At 34.7% G+C, this 24,607-nt stretch overlaps 1 protein-coding gene across 2 annotated transcripts in view; it reads left to right on the top strand.

The window, feature by feature from the left end:
* PHTF2 (putative homeodomain transcription factor 2) overlaps window positions 1-24,607 on the top strand; it is a 73,888-nt gene that overhangs the window by 28,827 nt on the left and 20,454 nt on the right. The window contains exons 4-9 of one of the 2 annotated variants that reach the window (XM_062581487.1): window positions 3,987-4,056; window positions 5,894-6,052; window positions 11,001-11,166; window positions 11,869-12,033; window positions 18,941-19,142; window positions 21,397-21,555. In XM_062581487.1, coding sequence (XP_062437471.1) covers window positions 3,987-4,056; window positions 5,894-6,052; window positions 11,001-11,166; window positions 11,869-12,033; window positions 18,941-19,142; window positions 21,397-21,555 — 921 coding nt within the window. The remainder of the gene's footprint in view (window positions 1-3,986; window positions 4,057-5,893; window positions 6,053-11,000; window positions 11,167-11,868; window positions 12,034-18,940; window positions 19,143-21,396; window positions 21,556-24,607) is intronic. The other variant, XM_062581493.1, reaches the window with a different exon arrangement.

Genomic DNA, 24,607 nt, shown 5'->3' with positions numbered 1-24,607 from the left:
AGCTCTCTTTACTTTCAGTTAGTTATCCTATACTGCCAGTTTACTTTTCCTGCTTTATGATGCTGTCATTGTTTTGTACAGTTTATTAGACTGGTAAGTACTTCAGGCTTTGTTCCCCTGAACAAGCAGTTTAACAGTGGGGGGGGGGAGGGTTGTTTTTTGCATTTTGGTTTAACTAACAGTGCGGTCAATGTCTGACACATTGCTAAATTGTTTTGAGGGGAAAAAATCAATCTTGTATGTAATGTTTTTTATGGATTGTATATCATGCCATGTTCCATGATGTTAAAGTTACTGTCATTAACTTTTTCTTGCAATTAACCTTTTTTCTTCCAATATCGCATACAAGAAATATGCTATTACTGCATGAGTTTAAAAGCCATTCCTAATTCTTAACATCAGTAAAATGTACATTGCTTCAGTTTTCCTTCTCCACCCTGCCCCTTCTCTGTAGTACTTAAATAGCCACATGGAATATATTAGGGAGATTTGTTTGTATTAATGTGGAAATAATAACTGACCTAATTTAAGAAGTTTTCTGACTTCTGTACAAAATCTGCAAATTAATTTTTAAATTGGAGGAGATGATAATATTTTTACAAGAAGTTCTTCTAAACTTGGATTTTTTTTTTTTTAATACTGTACATCCACATCTCCCAAATTTTGCAGTGTGCCCCCTAAAGTGGCACAAGAGGTGCTTTGGGTCAGGGAAAATCAAAAGCTTATCCTGCAGCATATTGCAGAGCTGCGTAGTGTTGAGCATGATAAATTGGGCCAAGAGGCCTCTGCTGCTGTCTGTGCACTGCTCTTGCAGTACGTGCAGCCTGCACGTGTTTCAGCTACTGGGAAAAGATAAGGATGGCTGGGGTTGTGCCAGATAGGTTGGGTTACTAGGAATGCCTAGTGGATCTTAAAGGAACTGTACTTCAAAGTTTAGCTTAAGATATTGCTTTGGTAAGTGCTGCTGTAATGTTAATGTAATCAGAAGTCTTGTATGCAAAAAAAAGTCTTGATGATAAATGTTTTTAAACAATGAGCTAACCATTCTACTCCACTGGAAAGGAATTATGTTGAGAACAAAAGTAGCTCTTGCAAGAAAACCTTTTTTTTTTTTTTTTTTTTTTAAAAAAAAAAACTTTCTGAATAGTTGCTGTCCTGGAGGCATCAAAGGGAAAAAACATTCATAAGAATGTTCTCTTTCAAGAAGTCCCATAGGATCACTATGTCCTTGTCTCAGGCTCTCTGGTTTGCTAGGAGTTGTTTTCTGTATAATATAGATAGTTCCAAGTAAGGTATGTCCAGTTATCATATCTAATGTCAAAAATGTTTTAATTTGAGAGCGCAGTGTCAAGACTGCTTCAAGACATTTACAGAAGTCCTGTGGTATACAGTACCATTTGTCGGGAGAGTGCAGAGAGGTATTTCAGAAATATTGTTGACAATGAGTACAAGGAATTTCAAACCAAGACCCTAATGTATTACTTTGTGTCCTTTCAATGACAATGAAAACCATTCACTATTATAGTAGAAATTTTTATAACTACTGTGTAATAGGGCATTATTCAAGTAATATCTTGCAGGTAGGGTCTTGTGCCTTTTAGAAATGCAGTTCGTTTGGCTCTATAGTCCAAAAACTAACTACTTAAACACAATAGGAGAAATGATATTGTCAATACAATTTTGTGTTGACTGAGTTTTGAGTAATAAAGATAACAGTGAAACAGACTACTAAGTTGAAGTATCTTTACTTTTACTTTACTTTTACTTTTCAAGTAGCTTTAATCTCAAAGCTTCTGCAGAGAGGTTTATAAGTGAACTTTACTGAAAATCGCTATTTTTGAGTAGAAAATCTGTTTCCAGTAATATAAATTTATCATTTAGAGCTGCCCTGTTAAAGTTCACATAAAAATTGCACAAGAGAACATTTTAACAATATTAAGTATTTTAAACATTTTTATTTAAACTTTCATTTTTGTTATTAGGTAGCAAAAATATGTTGAGTACTGAAAAGAAATTATGAACTAAACTGGGTTGGCGTGACCAGTATGAAACTTGTGTAGAGAAAAGTAAGAATATTTTTTTTAGTTAAGTCTGATATGAAACACTACTCTTCTTCATACGTTACAGATATCTGTGACACATTAAAGAGTGGAGAAAGTGCATCTTAGTGAAAGGAATTCTTTCGCTGGGTACGATGCAAAGTAGAAGATCTAGTTCAACATAGTTCATGGACACTGAAGAGATTTGAGATTTGAACAATGGAGTTTCTTAAAAATGTATCATCATTGCTTTTCATGTAAAAGAAGCCACGCTGCTGACTTGATTTTTGCAGAATTCTGCCTTTAAGACAAAAACATAATTTTAGCTACAGTGGTAGACTGTTCATAGGATTGTGATGGGGGAGGATTTATCTCTTCCAAGCAAGATGTGAATCTTTATTTAGATTTCAAAATACATTTGAGAATTATTGTATCATGCAACATTTTATTACTAAAATTTAGATTTTTTTGTGCAAAATGAGTGGCTTATGCAATTTTTCACAAGACTCTGTAGCTAATTCTGGAATTATAATAATTCTAATTGTGGATTTGCTTTACCTTCCACATAAAATGCTATAGTCTCAAGACTGATATTTCTTAAAAAAAAATTCCATGTAAAGCTTTATGCGTTGTTGATTCTTCAGTACAACTGTTTTTCTACATTTGCCATCCTAATAGCTGATTTTGTCCTATGTTTTACTTACATTAAATATATTTTGTTTATGCAAATTCTGTTGATTTTTTTCTAATAGACATATCTAGTGATCCCTTTGTATCTGTTTCATTGTGAACAGTTCTGCTCTTTCCTTTCAGTGTAAAAATAAATCCAGCTGAAGAGTATGAAGTGTAACATGACCCAATTTCACTGAGCTTTCTCATTGATGTTTATTTCGTTTTTACACTTTCACCTCAATTTAATGCTTATGTTTAAGCAATTAATGTTTGTACACATTTATGAAATCTAACAATGTTGGAAATTAATAATTTACTAGTGAATGTCACTGCTTCTTGAAGAAATAAATTAAACCACTTCCACCCTGATTCCATTCCTATGATAATTTTTTTCTGAAATATTAGATTTTACTCTATCAGTTTTATTCTTTGGATTGATTTTGGATAGTGTGAGTAAGAGCATAGTCACAGGGAATCAGAATAAACTCACAGCTATCCCTAAAGCTTGAGAGTATAGTGTTGCATTTTAGCTTTAAAAATAAACTTGGCAGTTGTGCAAGACTGTCCCTTCAATCAAGGAGGATATTGGTTCTGAAAGACAGAATAAACAAAAACTTTTTCCTTGCTGTTTTTATTGTGTGTGCATGTGTGTGGGGGGAAGTTTTTTTTTGCCTTTTATTCTTTTCTTCTTCTTCTTTTTTTTTTCCCTCTTTAACAGCCAGTCATTATCCAGTGTTAAGAAAAATTCAGTACTTTTCCAGACTTTTGCACTTACAGTAATGGAGCTTGCTGTTGTTAATGGCTCTTGATGTACAATGTAGTTTGTTATCAATTTTTGAATTAAGGAATTACAGTTTCTACATTTTGTGAAGCTTAAGTGGACATAGAAAAGAGATTCAGAAAATTAATTTGTGGCAAAAGTTATGAAAACCTAATAGAAATTTATTACTAATTCTTGCAAGTGTGTGCATAATACGTTGTTTGCATAATCCCAAGTCAAGGGAAATGAGTGCTCAGAGCTTAATCATGTTTATAAAACTGATGGTCAGTAATTGGTAAGATTTTATATAGACTGTAAAGAGTGTAAAGGGTATTTATTGTTCCTTGTTTCTTGGAACATTTATTTCACAGTACTTTCTATCTATGAAGTTTACATATTTGCCTGAATTTTTAATAGCAATATAGGTTAAATACAATTACTGACCACATTGGTGTTTTTTTATTGCAGTTTTGAGTTCTATGTGAATGTATTCTGATAGTATTTGCTTGTTGCAGGGTCTGAGAAACAAACCAAAGAAAACAGGACATGTGAAACCAGACCTCATAGATGTTGATCTTGTAAGAGGTGGGTTTTGAGCTAGAAAATGCTAAATTTCTCAGCAAATGAAAATTTTGAGGGTGATTTAAAAACAAAACAAAAACAAAACAATTTTCCTATGTCTTACAACAAGAGTGGTAGTATTTAAAAAAATGAGTACAGATAATTACTGTGTTAAAAGGACAAATAGGAAAAATCATTTAAAGAAGACCTCTAGATTAAAATTTTAAAAAGTTTTTTTTTTTTAGTTTAATTTTGACATGTAGATTTAGATTTTGAATAGAGAAATAGATGAATTGTTCTGGATCCTATTTTTGGAGTTGCACTTCAAAATTCTCTTATTTTTATACATTTAGACTTTCTTCCAGATCTTCTGACATCTAGAAGAAATATATTGAAATTTCTGAATTGTAAACATGATATAGGCCTTGAATATTTCTTTCCTGTTTTAAAGAACAAAATGGCAAAAAAACAAACAGCCACGTTTTTTCATTTTGTTTTCCACGTGCCTTGCAAAAAATAGAAAAAAATATTTGATGTTCTTTATGCGAGCCCCTGAATCCATTCAAGCAGTGCTCTTTGAATTCAAATCTGTAATCAGCTGAAGTAGTCCTGAAGTTATAGCAGTTCTGTGAAATGTATAATAGTATTTATGAAGGAAGAAAATAGGCAGCAAAAAATCCAGGTTCTATATAATGAAACATGGCAAATTTGAAGAAAATGAACTGGTTTTAAAAGCTGTTATAGTAGTGTCTTTCGCTCAAGCACCTAGTTGATTTCTCACTAATAAAGCCTTCAGAAAAATGGGAATAAAAGACAAAGAAAAAAATCAAATAGTTGGACTTTAAAGAAACATCTGATCCAAAAGCTAATATTTATAAGAAATGAGAAACAAACGATGATAGATGACTTCAGTACGGTATTTGTATTCCATATATATATATAAAAAAGATATGGAGATATATATATATGTGTTTAAGCAAGTGACTGTTCTGCAGAGATGCCTTCATCTGACATTAAAGGACTTCCAGTACTGGCAGTATTTTACCTATATCAGGCACAGGTCTCATAATACTAATCCCACTTTTCAGGAAGGTGGGAATGAATAGCAGACTTAACAGGATGCGGTATATTGCCCTTCCCGTCAGTAGCCCGGGCATAATTTAAGTCACATCCGCATTAGCTCTAAGTAAATGTTACACTTTTTTGTAGCTGCCAGAGCTGTGGCAGTTTTCAAGAAGAAAAAGAAATGGAAGAATATGAGAAACTAAAAAAGATTGAATGAGTGAGACCAAGAGTGGTGTCAGAGGAAAGACAAAGATGAAATTTTCCTGGCATGATTTCCGTGTTCCTGGGGCTAGTCCTCAATTTAACTGATACTGTTCTACACTTCTCAACCCTATTGCAGTTTGCTGAATGATTTGGCTGGAGCAATTTGCACATGTTGCTGCTCTGCCCTGCCTGTACAAGCATGTGAATTTCTCATGTGCCTGCCTGTTGCTTCATACCAAATTTCTGATACCTTAATGAAACAAAGTAAACAAATTAATTTTGATGCGGTAGGAAATGCCAGTGTTTCGTTACTCGTGCATTCTGAAAATATAAGTATTGTTAGAAGCTTCTGATGATGGTAGCCAAGTTTTGGATTGAGGATATAGTTAGTTATAGGATCAATTGTTAAGTATACTCATTTATCTAAATCTGGTACTGCTTTTCACTGTATTAACTACTCTGATATTCAGCAACTAAACATATAATTAGCCATAACAGTAAAGTTATTTTTTAAAAAAACCCTTTATTTAAAATCTCTCCTTCTCTCTGTGTTTTTTTGATTATTATTCTTGTTTATTTTATTTTTTTTTAGGGTCTGCTTTTGCTAAAGCAAAACCTGAAAGTCCTTGGACATCTCTGACCCGCAAAGGAATTGTTAGAGTTGTGTTTTTTCCGTTCTTCTATGGGTGGTGGCTACAAGTGACGTCAAGGGTCATCTTTTTCTGGCTACTTGTTCTGTACCTTCTTCAAGGTAGAGTTGGCTTACAGGATCAGCTTTGTCTGAATGCCTTCTTTTAACCATTTGAAAATTGTTGCATCTTCTTTGGTTCATTCTATGCTATTATGGTTCGTCCAATACTTTCTGAAACTCTTTGCAGTCCCAAGCATGTGTCTTTAGATTAACATTTCTTTCAACGTATAAAGGGGACATCTTTAAAATGTAAGGATTTCCTCATAGACTTTCTTCAGCACTTAGCATATGTGTTATCATCTCTATGTAATCTAGACTTTCAGGACTATGTAATTTATTTCAGGACTAGGAGGCATGCTGGTGTATTATTGGGGAGCTTTTAATCTTTCTGATACTTTTGCAGTTCAAGAGCTCCTACCAAGAAGGAGGAAATACCAAATCTGCCAAGGTGTAGCAGTGGTGCAGCCTGCTAAGATGATCTTTGGCCAGTTTCCAGTTGACCTTCTACATATTACCTGGCCATATTAGATGCAATTAAGCTTCTAGTTTATATTTTAGTCAAACCTCAGCTGTGCTCCTTAATGACTAACAAATAACAGGCTGTTTGTCCTAGTTTCCTAATTTCACATGGAGATAGTATGCTTCTTAGTTTTATGCTTCCTAGGTTATAGAAGGACTTTAGGTACCTGTTATCAAACAGATAGCAGTTTTCAACATTTAAATAGGGCAGCAAATCTCAACTTTTATGCTCCTCTTAATTTATGTTATTCTCTTTCTATTTTTCCTCTTACGTGTTACATATAATGAGTCTGTATCTAACAGTGTGAAAGCCAATGAGAGACTAAGTGTATCAGAAGCATGTACAACAGGAACAAAATAGAAAGTTGATGAAAGTTGAGAGCACTTTAAGCACACTGAGAAATTAAATGACAGACACATTTTCCACTGAAATTCAATTATAATACAGAATTGCTTTTCAGTTTTGCCATCTGTCCTTGCTGTTTTGAATCACTATCTCTTGGAAATATGTGTAAAACAAGAAACAGGAAAAAAGGGGGAAAGTCTCTTTGTCATGATGTTAGCAGCTTTGAGAATGTATGAAATGAATTTCACAATGCTGGTGTTCCAAAACTTGAAATGTATTGACAAATATTCATGTGACCTACTATCAAAACTTCCCTTATCCACATTTCAGAGATGGATACTTAAGAAGTATTATTGTGTACATTAGCCTTGGCGTGTACTATGCAAAGTGATACCACAGTGTTAGTAACTTTTATCACATTGATAGCATTATAGATAGTAAGATGCATGAGGCATACTTAGTTCATTGCTATGTTTTTAGGTAGTGTATTTTGAGGAACACTTGTCAGTATAGCAATTCTTTTATATTCCAATGCTTAAATTTGTTTTTTTGAAATGTACCCAGTGTCAGCTTTTTTGAAATGTACCCAGGTTCAGCTTGCAGAGCTTTCATAAGGTGCTAAAAGAAGCAACAAAATAAGACTGAGTGATGAACACATTTGAGACGAGTGCTTTTACTAAAGAAGTTCTTTAGAGAATTCATTACAGAGATAATATGTAATTCACTCTTCTCCCCTCCCCCTATCTCAAGTTTCTCTACACCTATATGGCAAATAGTTCTGATTTCTTCACCCTAAAGCATTTTTAGTGAACCACCAAGCAATCATGAAGTTATTGACTTAAAAATACTGAAAAAGAATTAAGTGTTTGATATTGGACTATAATCCAGCTATTTGAAACTCTTGTCATTTAAATTGTGCTGAATTAAATTCAGATTTTATTCTGTTTTGTTTTTAATAAATGGAAAGGTTTACAGTGTGCGTAGAAATGAAATGAATTTGACTGTTTTCTTGTTTGTTTGTTAACTATTTAAAACAACTCCCTCCAACCTTTCTTTCTAGCATATATATAACATTTATATTGTGTTTATATTTTACTCTGAAGGTGTTTTCTGTCCTTCAGTTCATACAAGATTAATCAGACCACACTAGAACATCAAAAATCTGTTACACAAACTTAATGACAAAACACTTCAAAATCTCAGTGGCCGTGTTTCTGTGCTGAATCTAAATTTGTGTTGTGGTTGAACTTATTTGACACTATTGTAAAGTGCTATGGCTTGTTTTTTGTTATAGATATTTAGCTGAACAATCTCTTTATTTAATTCTGAAGTATTCTGTATGTATTTATAAATTGCCATTGCTTGCAACTATTGCTTTGAAATTGATTAGCTTTAGCAGGATACTTCCTAATATTCCTGTAAATCTGCAGAAAAGAACTCTCTCCTTGACTATAGAGAAAACTATTTTATTTGCATTGGTTTCCTTTAGTATAAGTAAGTATGATTAGCAAAGTTGTGATAAGAGAACTATAGAGAAACAAGTTTCTTGCCCAAGGTCACATATTAAGCCAACGACTAAACGTAGAAATAAAACCTTGTTGTTCTGATCCCATATCACTGAAATTGTGCCATTGCTTTATTTTTACTTTTAATATTTCAGTATTATAATAGGAAAACTAACTTTAAGTGTGAAATTGTAGTGTGTATTTCTTAAGTGTGAACCTAAGAAGCCTTAATAGTGATATAACAATAGCTTATTGTGATGAGATGTATGTTATCTGTGTGTATACATGTGTGTGTGCGCGTGTATATATTTATTTATTTGTTTTAAACTTCTTTAAAAATATATTTCAAAATTTTAAATACTAAGAGTGGTTGTTGGTCTTTGAACTGCACAGTTACTTTCTTTGATATAGTCTTTTGTTTTATGTGATTTCGTTGGTGTCTTTTTCACAAAATAATCCACTGTCATCTAGAAAAATACCAGTCCAGATATTATAAATAACTTCCTCTAGAAGTTGGTTTCCTCCAGATCTCTCAGCTTTGCTGTTTTTTTTTTTTTTTTTTTTTTTTTTTTTTTTTTTTTTTTTTTTTTTTTAAGTAGCAGAAAAAATGCTGTAGTGAAGTTTGAAGTTATTCTGTGGAGGCCTAGTCCTGCAATTCATTTCACATGCAGTCCATCCATGGAGCTCTGTGTACTCAAATACGTGCTTATCCAAGCTGCATGGTAGTGGTCGAAGTTGTCTATTGTCTATTATTTACACTTTATACTATATGAAGCTGATTGTATGAGAACCTCATGTAAGCTTATTTAGGAAGAGGTAATATTACATCTGTACTGTGTACTAATTTACTGATTTTTAACAAGTTGGATTTCTAGATGATACATGCTATCTGTCTGAGAATACTCATACAGGAAAAACTCAGTCTGTACATAGTGATAAAAATACTGTATATGTTCAACCTAATAAATAAGGCATAACTAAGGGAGGAGTAACCTTATAAACAAAATGGTGGAGATTTGTGTGCTTTAAGTTTGGAAAAAATAGATGGGAAACTAAAGATAGATTACCATAATCAAAAATAATACTTCTGTTTTGCACATTCATTCTGTTTCTAACAGTGATTACCTTGTTGAAGATTTCCTTGTTAAAAATGGGCTTAATCTCTTTGGTAGGAAACATTGCATCCAGGTATCAGCTGTGTTAGGGGTGATTTCCTGTGATATATTTTTCATATTTGAATGTTAAACATTATTTTTGTATGTGACTGTATTCTTTTTTCAGTGAATGTTATTAGAGAACTAACGAAGTCTGTTGAAATTGTACTATGTATTTCTTGTGCTAGAAGCGGGTGTAAAAGGCAAGACCTTCACTTTGTAGTGGTACAAGAACAAAAACAAGTTCTCATGGGATGTGAGGATCTTGAGAACAGCAAAATATTCCCCCTTTCTGTTCTTGAGTTTTCTTCATGATTTTTTTGTTTCTTGCTAGCTTTTCTCACCCATGCTTCAGAACAGTGCTTCAAACTGTAGAAACAGGGTGACGAGAATAGATGATAAAAAGAGAAAAAGAGAGGGCTTGCCTCTTCTGTCTGTCCATGTCTTGAATGTGTCTGGACTGCCTAAAGCCTGTTAAAGCATTTCTGAGTTGCAGAAGTGATTGAGCTCTATGTACAAGAGCAAAAAGTGCTGTGATTGTGTAGGAAAAACTGGTGATAGGGTTACAAAGTTAACAGTTAACTAGGGAATTGGAATCTGCCCCTTTTCCCATCACATGTGCTAGTTGGAGTCCTGGTCGCTTCAGTTGGAATACCTCATAATTTACAAGGTTTGTCTTTGATCTTTCTTCGTTATTGCGGAGTATGCATAAAAGTACATATATAATATTGTCTATGTGAGCAGTTTTGTATTCTGTTTGGAATATGGAGTTTATATACTCTAGCAGAAAGTATTTTAAAGAGTCTCTAGTCTGTGGGTCATTACTGTGTTTAAACTGATGTATGATTGCAGGAATCACAGGACAGTTGAGGTTAAAGGGGACCTCTGGAGATCACCTAGACCAAACCTCTCCTCAAAGCAAGGCAAATTGCTCAGGGCCATGTCTGCTGGGTTTTGAGCATCTCCAAGGATGGAGACACTACAGTCTTTCTGGGCAACCTGTTCCTGATTTGCTAACTCCTGTGCTCATCTAACTTGTTGGATTGTGCTGTGTCATTTTAGGTCAAACAAAACTGAATTTATCTGGGCTACTTGGTACTTGCTTTCTCTTTTTGTGTTCTACTGAAGCTTCACCTTAATTTAAAAATCTTTCCTGTTGCACCTAGCTTTCCAAATGCATTGTTTCTCCCTTGCTTTATTCTGCCACCTCTTTTGAGCAATAGCGCTACCATGACAAATGTAAAAGAAGAGATGAGTATTAAGGTAAGTTGAAAAAGTGATTCTGTACTGAATCTGCAACTGTTTAAATCTTTCTTACTTTCTATATCATTACAATTATTATTCCTTTTTCCAAGAATTACATGAGTTGGTTTAAAATACAGATGAAGAACTACATGTGACTAATTTTAAGAAAATCCAAGGGAAGAGTTGGCTGTTCAGACAATTCAAATGTTGAACTGAACTTCCTTTTCCTTCTTTTGCAGTTGCTGCTGTAGTGTTATTCTGCACAGCCCCAAGCCCTCATAATATACCTCTAACTGAAGTAATTGGTCCAATATGGCTAATGTTGCTGCTTGGAACGGTGCACTGTCAGATTGTTTCAACACGAACTCCTAAGCCACCTCCCAGCACGGGGGGCAAGAGAAGAAGGTATAGTCTCTATCAAAATACTTACAATTTAGGATTATTAAACTATTTGAATAACATGCATGAGAAATTGAGAGAGCTTACAATCTGTGCTTTGCAAGAGATGAGAAACTGATGCTCTATTTTTGTCTGAAATTTTAAAATTGACACTTAAATTGCAGTTTTCCTCTTTAAATTTTGTGGTCAACTAACTTAACTTTAAAGCATTGATTTATTTAACTTTTAATGCATGGAATCTGACATTTTGCCTCAGAACATGTTGTAATTGAATGTTAGTGGAGTGAAAATATTATTACAAATTTAGTTTTAGAGTTTCATAGAGTTCTGATCAATGATCTTTGTGGGCAATATACATTAAAAAATGCAGTTGGAGACATAGAAATTAAGTATTTCAGCACATTGATTATGTTTTGTTACAATGAGTTTTTCCTATTAAAATGGGAAAACCTGCAGGATGCTTTTTTTATTTTGCAGATTTAAGCCTCTGATCAGATGAAATATATCTTTGGATTAAGGGTTATGAAAATGAATAATTGCTATGCTTAGTTTTATTCAATTGAGTTTATTAAATCAATGTGATAAACCTTTAGCAAAGTATTTTGAAATATTGCTGCTTTTTGCATGCTGAAAACTGCTGAGCACCTTATAGAATTAGTAGATTGCACTTATAAAGCTACCTTCCAATTTTAATCTCTTCTAATGAAGGAAATTAAGGAGAGCAGCACATTTGGAAGTACATAGGGAAGGAGATGGCTCTAGTACCACAGATAACACACAGGAGGGAACAGTGCAGAGCTACGGTACAAGCACCTCTTACAGTATTGGCGCAGTCTTCAGAGATATCTGGCATGCTGCTTTCTTTTTATCAGGGTTTGTATTTATTTAAGGCTATGTATGTGTTAGAGATGCACTATCCCTTTTCTGAAAGTGTAAACATTGATCCAATGGTTAAATGAACATTTGTTGATTAATAGTAAACTGAACTCAGTATTTGAACATGCGTGGATGTGTTTTTGCTCTTGAATTTGCAAATGCTGCTGCAATAATATTCGAGAGATAGAGAATTAACTTTCTTTTCTGTTTGCTCTTTTTTGTGTGTGTGTTAAACAAAATTTTGATGTAGGGGTATTTTGTGTGGGCTGTCAAAGACGAACCAACATAGTTTCTTTTAATCCAGTCAGAAAATTCATTTGATTTTTACTTCATTGCGTTAGCTACTCTCACAGAATTTTTAACTTCATTGCGTTAGCTACTCTCACAGAATTTTTATAAAGTCTATCACTGTCACCAAATTGCATACTTTTTCTGGAGTAAAAGCCTTTAAGATTCAAATAGGCACAACATTTAGTTTATAAGTAAAACACTGAAGATGCATTTTTTTTTTGATGACTGAAAGAAATACCTAACTGTGTTAGGACCCAGAGCTGTTTTGCTTGTACAGTGCTCTGGGCATTTTAAAAGCTTAAAGAAGTGATCTGTAATACAGATATGTGCATTCTATACATCAGCATTTATTAACAGGAGAAAATGTACTCGTAAAATGGTATGAAATTAAGAAAAGGGATACTGCAGGTTGTTACACTGATGTTTTGTTGTGCATGTTGCATCTTACGTACTGCGAAACTAACATGTCTGTCATACTTCTGATATGTGCTCTTAATCTCTGGTAAAGCTTATCTTGTGTTAATTACATACTGGGAACATCTAATTGCAGCTGTGGAGAATGTTTTAAAATATCTAAAACACTGGAGAAGGTTCATTCAGTTTTTCACTATGTAGTGAAATCTAGTTTTCACCTAGGTTTGACAAACAGTAAAATGAGATACCTCTACTGTTCTTTGGGTAAACCTACTTCTAAATGAATTATTCTGTGTATTTATTATTTTCTAGTATGCTTGGACTGTGATTTTTGCCAACTTTTGAATATTTTCTGTGTTCACTGAAGGTATCCATGTGCTATAGAAGAGGAGGCATTAGCCAACTTTTTTCTTCCCCTTCCTTTTCCTTTCCCTTTTTTCTTCCCTTGGGCTCACAGGAAGTGCTTCCAGTTAAGAAGGGTGGTGTAGGACTTGCTTTAGGACTTCTTTAAACCTTTTATCAAGTGGAATTATATATAGATTTTAAGCCTCAGTAATGACTATTTAGGCATATACAACATCTCCAAAGGATGAAGAGCATACAGTGACAAAGAATGTTCTCACATCTGGCAACACTGATCCTGTAAGCTGCTATAACTAGCTTTTAGTCACTTGTTGCCTCTTCATTTCTGGAGAGAGTTCTTTGTGTGTCTAGAAAATGAACCATGTCAGGAACTTGTCCAGCTGAAAAGGAAATAATGCAACTGGATTTGATCACCCAGTTTTTCTCATGGCCATGCAAACAGCTATGTCAGCTGTAGTGGAAGGGCAGAGTGGGAGTAGGAAGAGTGAGCAGGAGCTCAGTGTAGGGGATGTGGGGGATTACTTAAGCTGGTGATCTTTTTTCCTTAAGAAATCCTTATGAAACCCCGGTGCAAGGAAGCTGCAGAGTGACATTTGTCCCCTAAGACATGTTTTGAAAGACTCTTTTAAATGGGGCATTCAGCTGTCTCATTAGGGTTTATTTACAGCAACTGTTAACATTATAGCATATTAAATTTTGACGTAACGTTGATGCTGTGTAGTGAATTAACGTTAACCATCTTAATTTAGAATTTTTGTTGCAAATCATTTTGTGGAGTTTTAAATAGTCCTTAAATACATAGTTTTAGTGTTAAGTTCAGATATTATCCTCTTGCTCTTGGGGAGGACCCAGTGTAGCTAAACCATTTGCATACATTCAATTTGAGATGATCTGGAGTTGTGTGTTAATTAAATATCCTTCTGAATGGAAGAACTCAGTCGGACTAGTAAAATAAAATTCTGAATTTTAATGCAGCACAATGATAACTTAAGAAATATTAATTATTAGTTTCACTGGGAAGCAGTGCGATTCCCGGATGGGTATCTTATTCAGAATGTAGCATTGCGGTGGGACTTAACTTTGTGATGCATGTGTCCTTATCAGAGTCCAGTACTCTCTGACCAGATTCTTTTTAGACATTCCTTGCATGGAGGGTGTAATGTTTAATATCAGATTTATTTATTTGATGATATTTGATATTACATGGAATTTTTGATTTAGCAGTGTGATACAACGATATAGTGAAATCAAAGTGCAAGTGTAAGTTACACCTAGCAAATATAGCAATTACAGTATCAGATTCTGTCACACTACCCATTATAGCTCTATAATATGCTAACCACACAATGCTGGGTGTCCCCAGTCACTGGAATGGGGTACAGAGGTTGAAACCAGTTCAAGCCTGTTGCTCTTTCCAAAATTCTTTTGTTGGTTATTCAATTTTTATACTCTATTGGGCTGAGCAACACATCCTGTGATACTGGTTTGGTTAACTCAGGCAGATATTCACACTCTTAACACCACCTATTGATCTACTCAACTGGGATGTAGTCAGTTGATTCACCCAACTGACATAGCTGTTGGTCTAAAATAAAGGTCACCCTCAGGTCCCCTTTGTGTTGAGATTGTCAGCTTTGTGTGCAGCAGCCCTGGCCAGGCACACCCTACATTCTTCTCTGAGCTTCATGGGCACCTCGCCCTTCTCCATCTCCTCTGAGTCTTCTTCCATTGTTGGGGTTTGTTAGTTGGTCACATTACTCCAGAGAACCAATTATGGAATATTCAATTTACTTATTAATATTTCAAGCTAATGCATGAATAAGTCTTAAAACCCTGCTTGACCTAGCTTTTGGATATGTTCAGGCTTTGTAAGACCTTTTCGGATTTATTCAAGGATTCTTAGTGTTGTCCTTCTTGCTCTTAAATATTTTTGCTTCTACTCTGAAATTTTAAAAAGCTGATTAATAGTGTATGTATATATAGTAATTCTAGGAAACTATGCATTTCTATCAGATAGGGAAGTATTGTTAATTTTTTTGCTATTTTTCTTTTAACACTATGTAGTGTGAAAAGCTTAACTTTAAGCTGAAGTTTGCGCATTTCTCAGTTGGGTTTAGACTTTAAATTTAGAAATTCTTGGCAAAAATAATTTTGTGTCTTTCTTTAAAACCAAATGAAAAACTTAACTCAAATTCATCTGTTTTTCAAAACAAGCCTAGTCTACTTAGTATGTTTCTTGCAGTTGTAGCGCACAAATTATTTATGTAGTGAAGTTCTAGCTGAAAAGTTTATATATAGTATATTTAAAATACGTATTTTTCCCTTTTTTACCCATTCTTAGTCAACTGTTTGAAGCTTCTTCTTCCTATTAGTTTTCAGGTTGAAACAATGATTTTCTGGAGAGGTCATATGAAATGAGGGCATGATATTCTCCCAATTTTAACCTAACTTCCTAGATGTATGTGCAGAAGAGTACAATTTTATGCAGCTTGATCTTTGCAGTAAAATCCAGTCATGGGAGAAAGGCTTGTTTGAACCTGAAAAATTTTGAACTTCAAAGACCTATGAGTATGTGTAAAAGCTCCTCAAATCAAACTTGGAAGAGTTGCCCTGTTACTCCACATATATAGCTTAGTACCTTGTGGAGCTCTCTGGCTGGATGTGCATATGTAAGTATCTGAGGAGAACTGCATTCTCTTTCACCGTGTTAAAAAAAAAATGTCAAAAAGCAGTTTAATGCATTAAAAATTGGTCTCTTCAGGCTTCTGCTTATTTTAGATAATTTATTAATGCTGCTATGAAGCCACTATCTTTCCTTAGTACTCAAAACTGATCTTACTGAAGCTCATAATTTTAATGAGCTAGCTCTGAAAAGCTAATCTTGCTTTATTCCATAAGCCTAACAGTGTATTTTTTCCATTAAATAATAAGTAAAGCTTTCTGACCCTGTTTTCTTACCTTCCTCAACTTAGTTAAACAATGACACTATGGAACTGCACAGAAATAAAGTTGTAACCCCTTTAATTTTGATAGTTTGACAGGGTTTGTTCAAAGCCTTAGTAATATCTTAAACAGGCTTGATGGATTTAGCTCGCACAGAAATGTCATTTTAATTTTCTACCACATCAGTAATCTGCAAATAGGAGGATGCTTGCTAACTCTTCCTACACCATGAAACATACTAAAGCATCTTGCTGTCCTTTCATGTTTGTAAGCTTAAAATAAAACTTAACCCGTGGAAATACATAGTATTACCGAAAGTATTTCTGTTGGTTTTATACTTATCTATTTAGAAGAAAACTTGACTAAGAACTTTGGTAATATATCAGGGAATAGTAGGTAGGTAAGTTCTGCAAGATAGTGTCCCAGCTCATGCTACTTGTTGCATCATACAAGACCAAAGAACCCAAAGAAGTTACAGTCTTTTTCCAGGAAGAGTTGGGGTGTCCATATTCCAAGAGATGAAATGCTTCTAATAGGTTTGTTTCATTTTATTGAGTTCTCCTTAGCCTTTTTGTGCTTAGGTCTCCCTTGTGTCTGTGGAATACTTTATCTCAGGAGAGCAACTATCTTGATTCATAAGATATGCTTATTAAAGAGGAATTGAGTCTTCTAGTGTGTAATCCAATCCCTGACAGAATGTCTCCCTCATTGAAGAGAAGGGCAATGCATATATTGTAATATTCTTTCACTGCTTTTGAGTCTTGCTAGGTAGACTTCAGCCCTGTGGTGAGTTCCTGTTATAGAAGATATTGTATGTTATACAGTAAGTGGGCCTGTCTCAAGTGGTAGACTCTAGGATTTGCTTTCTTACCTTTTTTTTTTTTTTTTTTTTTTAATCCTCATACCTTCCTGAGGAGGTTAATGCAGCACTGTTTAGTGCTGTACAAATCAAGGATTCTTAGCTGCAGCACTTAACATGTTAAGTTTTATTTTTATCAGGAAATGCAGTGATAGTCTCTCTACATCATAGTGCTACACCATAAAAGGATTTATTGATAGTTTATCTAATGTCTGGAGTGTTTTAATTTTATTTAAAAATACACATGTATTCTGGAAACTTGAGATTTTGTAAGATTTTTTTTTTCTTTTTCTCCCACAAGAAGTCTAAGAGTCCAATAAATGGCTGCTAACATCAATTTGAAGTGGTTTAAGAAAGCAAAACAGAATACAAATTTTTATTGCTTTTTGGGTAAAGATGTCACTTTGTGATACAGAAGCTTAAATGAAACTGAGAGGTAAAGTATGCTGTGCTCTATCCATAATGTGACAAGCTTCTACTTCTCTTTCATTCCTATAGAATCAGTAAGGTTGGAAGGGACTTCTGGAGATCATCTAGTCCAACCTCCCTGCACAGCAGGGTCACCTAGAGCATGGTAGACAGGGTTGCATCCAGGCGGGCCTTGAATATCTCCAGAGAAGGAGCCTCCACAACCTCTCTGGGCAACCTGTTCCAGTGCTCTGTCACTCCCACAGTGAAGAAATTCCCCCTCACATTCAGGCAGAACTTCCTGTGTTTCAATTTCTGCCCATTGCCTCTTGTCCAGTCACATGGGACAACTGAAAAGAGTTTGGCCCTCTCCCCTTGACACCCTCCCTTCAGGTACTTGTACACATTGATAAGGTCCACCCCTCAGTCTTCTCTTGCCCAGGCTGAGAAGGCCCGACTCTCACAGTCGTTCCTCATAGGGCAGGTGCTCCAGCCCTCTGATCATCTTTGTAGCCCTATGCTGGACTCTCTCCAGTAGCTCCATGTCTCTCTTGGACTGGGGAGCCCAGAACTGGACACAGGACTCGAGATGAGGCCTCTGCAGGGCTGAGTAGAGGGGCAGGATCACCTCCCTCGACCTGCCGGCAACACTCTTCCTAATGCACCCCAGGAGACCGTTGGCCCTCCTGGCCTCAAGGGCACATTGCTGGCTCATGGTCAATCTGTCCATGACTGTGTGTGACTGTGTTACCTAGTTCAGGAGAGTGATTATCCAAACTTTGCTTTGGGAGGGCAATTATCCAAATTTTGCTTTGGGAGAGCTATTTTCTGGCATTGCATATTCTTGTTACTACATCTGTTGACTAGACAAAGACCTTGACTTTTAGAGAATATTATGGAAGCCTATGAAGATGGTGAAGATATTAGAGTTATGAAGAATTCATGGGTATTAGTAGTCTCCTCTTAATAATTTATTTAAGCATAATATATAAACTTATTTGTGATTTGAAAATAGACTTAGTTACTGTATTTGAAAGATATATCTGAATAGGTTGTCAGTAGTATTACTGAATAATATGGGAAAGCGTAAATCATTCATCTTTAACTGACTTGTCAGTAAGCAGAATGAATTAAAACACAAATTTCTGTGTCCAGAGTAGTAAAAATGAAAACTAATTTCCAACTTCAAGAAATGAGAAATGACATTTTACTTTGACTTAATAACATTTAAAGAAACTTTAGCACACCTTTCACTTTTTTGTTTTGTTTTTGTTAAGATAGAATAGAAAGCTTCTGATTTACATTTGGGGCCTATGGTTCTTATACTGCCAAATGGTTGCTATGAAATTTTAATTGTGACACAAAGCAAAAGGTTTGCTTTTCTCTTTCAGTAGCTAATTATATAATTTTCTTTCAAACACGGACTCTTTTGTTTTGAAACAATTTTAGGATGTTATTTGGAAGATGAAAAAGTTACAAGTATTCCATCAAGTGTTAACTTCATTAACTTGAGTTCATGTTAATCATAAAACTAAAATGGGTAGAAGAGAGTAAACGGATTTTTAGACTGGAAAAAAAAGCCTGAAAGATTCATTAATTCTATGCCTCTATTTGTCTCAAATATAGATCTAAGAAAGCAAAGAACTCAATAGATAAATCAACAGAGACTGATAATGGCTATGTCTCCCTTGATGGGAAAAAGACAGGTAAAAGCAGTGAAGAATGTATACAGGCCCATGGGCATCACTGTGAAGTGATTAAACCAGAAGAGTCAGGGTGGAGCACTGCAACAGTAAAAAATACTTTGAACAATAACAGTCATCACAAAGTAAGTGTGCATCATTGCTTTCAAAGCAAGTTTGTTAGTTTGTTAAATTGTGTGTGCGTGTGGTTCTAGGACAAAAGGGACTTTTCTTAAGTTGTATTGTTTTACCCTTGTATTCCTAGCCTCTGCTCTCCCTTGTCCCTTCACAATTCTCTTCTTTACAAGCATGCCACCAACATTGCATGTGGTATTTCAGTGTTTCAGCATGCAAAGGGGAAGAAGGGATAGCTTTTTTTTCAGAAACATTGTTTGAAACTCCATGCTATTCATTTTTCTGGATATTATTTCATTAATACTTTGTTTCTGATCAAGAGTGAAGCATAAAAAATGCAGACTAGAACCTCAAGACTGGGCAGATGCGTATCTGCTCTTTCCTGTAGGAGGGTCCTAACTAACATCTAAATGCCATTTGACTTTCTGTAGTACAGTGCACAAATCTGTGTTCCTCTCACTTACCTACAGTTTCTTTTAGACCTGCTGAACACATGTACCTTTTCTGTCCTCTTTGATAGTCTTGGCACAGATCTGTATCTATGCTAAAAATGGGATGAATATCACATTACTGGCAACTCACACATTTGGGGAGCCTTTCTGAACATTTACCTGTGAATCATCTTTGTATTCCCTTCTTTGCTTTCGATCTCCGCAAAAGATGCGGAAAGCAGAATTTCCCTATCAATGAAATAGGGATGGCTCCCTATAGTGGGAAAGATGGAAGAGGTGGAGGAAGTGGTGATGAAAGAAAGCAGAACATTTTGATTGATTGGGTCTGATTATCTCCTGGCTATCTTATTTTCATTGTACTGTTCTACAAATTTTTTTCTGAAATAACTTTTGTTTCCTTATTATTGACAGTTGAATATGTACTGACTGCCATTACAGCTCTTGCTTACTATTATTGACTCTGGCTTACTAGTATTTACTACAATCAATGATTAATTTTTCAAGATAATACCAAAGGAAAATGTTATTCTCCTCCAAATCTACAAGTTTAGTTTTATTCAAGAAAGGCATTCCATGTGGGATTCCATAGCTGAGCTATTTACCATGCCCCTAAAGATCTGTAGAATTTAAGTCAGAATGGTGATGATGAAGGTTCAGCTCGTTTCTGTTGCCATGTAAGAGATGTTCCCTCAGCACTGATTATAACTTGTAACTGAGATGCAGTTGTCTTTGTCCGTTTCAAGCATTTTGCATTCTTGGTGAAATTCAATAGACTAATGATTTTTTAAAAAGCTTTTTAAGACTTTTAAGTTTGATGGAACAATGAGAGTTGTCTCTGTTTAATTTGCTTGGGGTGTACACATGTATCTCAAAGAGAAGTTGGCAGAGGCTAGAATAGGCTCCTCTCTTCTCTCATTCTTCTCATCCCTTCCTCAAAGGACAACGTATTTTGTCAGTACGGCAAAAGGTAGTAAATAAGACGCCACAGACTGTTCTGTGTGTTGCTCTTTCCCTATGCAACTCGACCGTTGAAGAAACGGAAACAACCCGACCTTGAACCATCTCAGCAGATAGTGTGCATTATGAAATAGAGAGCGATGCCTGATTTGTAGGGGGAGAAAAAAGGCTCTGCGTTCATGGATAATAGCCTCGCTTCTCTCCTTGTAGCATTTCACTGATGACAGGAAAACTCCAAAGGAAACTTCCTGGTGTCCTATTTTGTGATCACATGTTTTTATTTAAAAAGTTAGAATATATGAAAAGATTTTGACAGCTGTAAGATTCTTGCTGCCCTGTTGTCTTCTCCTTACTGTAAGGGCTACTTTTGTTTTAACTTAAAGAGAGGAAATGGAAAGTGGGATAATTTGCAGTCTGAGCATTTTATAAACTATCTGTAGCACTTTATAGCTGGAAGAAGAGGTACATACATCAACTTTGTACTGTATGTGCTGATAGTTGAATGTTACGATGTCTGCTATCGTAATTTTGTATTTAAAATCTTCTTGATATGTAGCTTTTAACTCTTTCCTGGATAGCTTTTGTTTAAAGAAAATCACATTTAAAGTAAGAAAGCCAGAAATGTTCTTAGTGTAATATGAGCTAACCTTCATTCTCTGAGAAATGCTTGTTTTTGATATTTCAATTTCTATTTTATAAAACTTACTGTAGCACTTGATTTTTACAATTGAAAATGCATTAATTTTTTGTTCAAATGAGTGTTGATAATAATATTACAGAGAAATTTGATTTCAGTGGTTCAGAACAAGACTTAGTATCAGAGCATGTCTTACTAATACTGTATTGTTTGAACTAGGATACTCACAAGACGGTAACAAATTTATCAGATGAAGTTTCTAGTGAGGAAGGGCCTGAAACTGGATATTCTTTACGGCGCCATGTAGAACGCACTTCTAGTGATTGCACAATTCGAAATAGGAAATCTCACCATTTTAAGAAACACTATACTTTGGAGGTATGTTCTTTTCCATTGTCTCTTTTCTGTAAATTGTTAAAACCTGTTGATCTCTTTTTGCATCTATCTGTCTATCTACCTATCTTTATTTATTTATTTATTTATTTATTTATTTTCCCTCCACCTTTGTGTCTTTTCCAGAATTTAAGAGTCTGTTAATTGGAAATCATGCCCATGAGGGAAAGGGAATTTTTTTCAGATGACAATATTTTGAGGTTTATTTAGCTGCTTTGAGCTTCATTCTTTACATTTTTTGTAAGAGTTCCAAAATCTTTTCTAGATCTTTCCTCAGAACATGGCTAACTGTTGCTGTCTTTTGGAAACAGTTCTCCTCCGGAAACTTGCTTTTATATGGAAACAGTGATTTCATTTTAGGAAAGAGACTTCTCTCTCTCTTTGACAATCTGATAATTGTCAATATATTTTTGTGATTTCAAATTTTCTTGATGCTAGTGCTTATTTTTGGTGTCCACTAAGTTTGTAGCTTTCTTGAAGAGAAATGTAAATGGAACAGATTGACTGTACTTCTAAATTTTGATTCCTTCATGTTTGTTAAAAGTCATTTAAAATACTGCTATGTAATCTCAGTCATTGTTTGTATTGTATTGCAAAAAAAAACCCATAAAAATACTGAAATTTTAAGGGACTAGATGACATCAAAGCTAACAATAGGGATCTTCAGACTGAAAGAAAAATGTATTTTTTTCCAATTTTAAGAAGTGTATGTCTTTTTTGCTGATGTTGTGCAAGCTAACAGATATAGGAAGATGTAGGAAAGTTTTTTGTTTTAACAGGCTATGTCTGCCAATTTTTCTTCCAGGACTGTGGGAAAAGATCATAAAGAGTAATTACAGCACCCCCCCTTCCTAGAAGGTCCAAATCATACTGCTTTCTGTGATAATAACTACAAATCATTGGATTTATGCTGTGCACAAACACATAATTATTTTCTGTTTTATTCTTTCATATGCTTCACACAGGCTTCAGTTAGAAAGATCTAGACAGCTGTTTTAAATGTTCTGTCTACAGGTAGACAGTGAGAAATCCTTCAGTTCCATCTCACAGCAGATGTCTTTTGACTGTATGCTTGTGCAGCTGCTAGGATTTGACAAGAAGAAACAGAAAGCAACAACTACGATCACTTTTTTTTTTTTCAGCTTAAATTTTAGAGTTTGAAAACTCTAAAGTGTTGGCTAGGGAAGAATGTGTAGAAAGCCTGAAAAACCAAAGAGACTACATTGGCTCTGTGTGCAGCTTTGGCAGTGATACTTTGCACATGTTATTCATTTCCTTGTCTGTTTGATGCCATAAAGAGGAAGCCTTCATTTGTGGTTACCAGTTCACTCCCCCACATATACAAATGTATACATACAAAGCAAATGAAATAATAGTTTTCAAATCCATGAAAGCTTTGAGTTAAAAATATATATATATTTTTAATGAAATCAGTGGATGTGCTTCCAACTCTGTCCTATGTTTTCCTTTTTCTTAATGTTTATTTGTCAACTTAATTCTTGTTTTTGCAGACATTTTCATGGTGGTTCTTCACTCAGGACTCAATGGTACCCTGTAATGACTGTTTTAATTATTATTATTTTTTTTAACCACAGAAGATAGTTCAGATACTGTCTTTCTGCATTAGTGTTATCTCTCACTTTGTGACAGAAAGGGCTAGAGTTCAGAGCAATTTTTTTTTTGCAATATTGCTCACAGAAGATAAATTAAGGATGATTTTTAGTAAGAACAAAGAACTCTTCTTTAAATAGAAATACATTACAACTCATATTGAACTACTAATCCTGCTTAAATTTTGTTTGATTTTTATTTTTTTCTAGTGTAGAAAAGTGGGTATATTCTTGACAGAAGACATAAGAAATAAAATTTGTTTTAAGAGTTAATGAGAATTGCCAGAAGATGGTGACGAGTGGGAGGGTACTGCTTTTAAGACCATTTAACAGTCTTGTAGGAAACCACTTGATTTTGCTAACAAGTTCAAGACTCTGCATTCTTGTTTGGAAGAGAACATTAGGTTATTTTATATATAAGCACAGGGGGACTTGAATGCTTCAAACTTGTTATTTTTTTATAGCATTATCTAAGATATGGGTAACGTCTGAACATAAAACATACTTGCTTCTCAAGTACATTTCATTAAAATAAATAATTAAAGTGTTAGGTATGAATGTGTAGATTACATATATACCAAGTATCGGATACATATAGTCTTGTTTGTTTTTCTCGCCACCCCTGATGTATTCTTGTTTTCAAACTAGCTCACTCAGTCTTTGACTTTGTGAAGGTGTGTTGGTAGAAATAATAGGGAGAAAGTAATTTATAGGGAACTTTGAGAGTTAATTCCCCTGTTACAACAGGCTGTTAATTTATAAGCGTCATTCTGTAACATACTGAGCTTTCTTTTAAAACTCGTTAGACATGTGTCCACACTGCTTGCTTGGAAGGTTATTTCAGGGTCTCAGTCCTTGGGTGATTAGAAGTCTGCCCCTCCTTTCTTCAGGACCTTCACTGTGTGGCGAATAGTGAGTTTGGCAATTAATATAGTACTGAATCTAACCAGCTTTACGGTTGAAGTGGGCACAATTGGTGAAGCCTTTGTGCAGTGTCAGTGTATTTGGGACTTGGTTCCATCTATTTTCAATTTCTGTAGTTGGAGCTGAAGAGATAACAGCATCTGTCCCCTACATCCCTTAGTGTTGCTTTCATCCCAAGTTGTTCTCCTTTTGTGAATTAAAATTTTTTTTTGTGAATTTATTTAAAACATACGCTAAACAAAGAAAGACATTTTGATTAGTACCTAAGTAGTTCAGCTGAAACCACTAAAGACAGAAAATCAGAATACAAAATTAAATTAAAATACTGTATGATTAAAATTGTAATAGAGAAATGTGACTGAGAATGAGAAAAGCATTGATCTGGTGTATTTGACTTTAAGCCTCATTTATGTCTTCCATATTTTCAATGGGATAATGAAGCTGCAATGTATTTTAAAAATAATTTCAGTTTATACCTTATAAAATCAGACATTTGAGACATA

This window comes from Rhea pennata, chromosome 1 (assembly GCF_028389875.1).
Source record: "Rhea pennata isolate bPtePen1 chromosome 1, bPtePen1.pri, whole genome shotgun sequence".
Lineage (NCBI taxonomy): Eukaryota > Metazoa > Chordata > Aves > Rheiformes > Rheidae > Rhea > Rhea pennata.
Note: the sequence above shows the minus strand (reverse complement) of the source record. Positions and strands in the feature narration are given on the sequence as shown.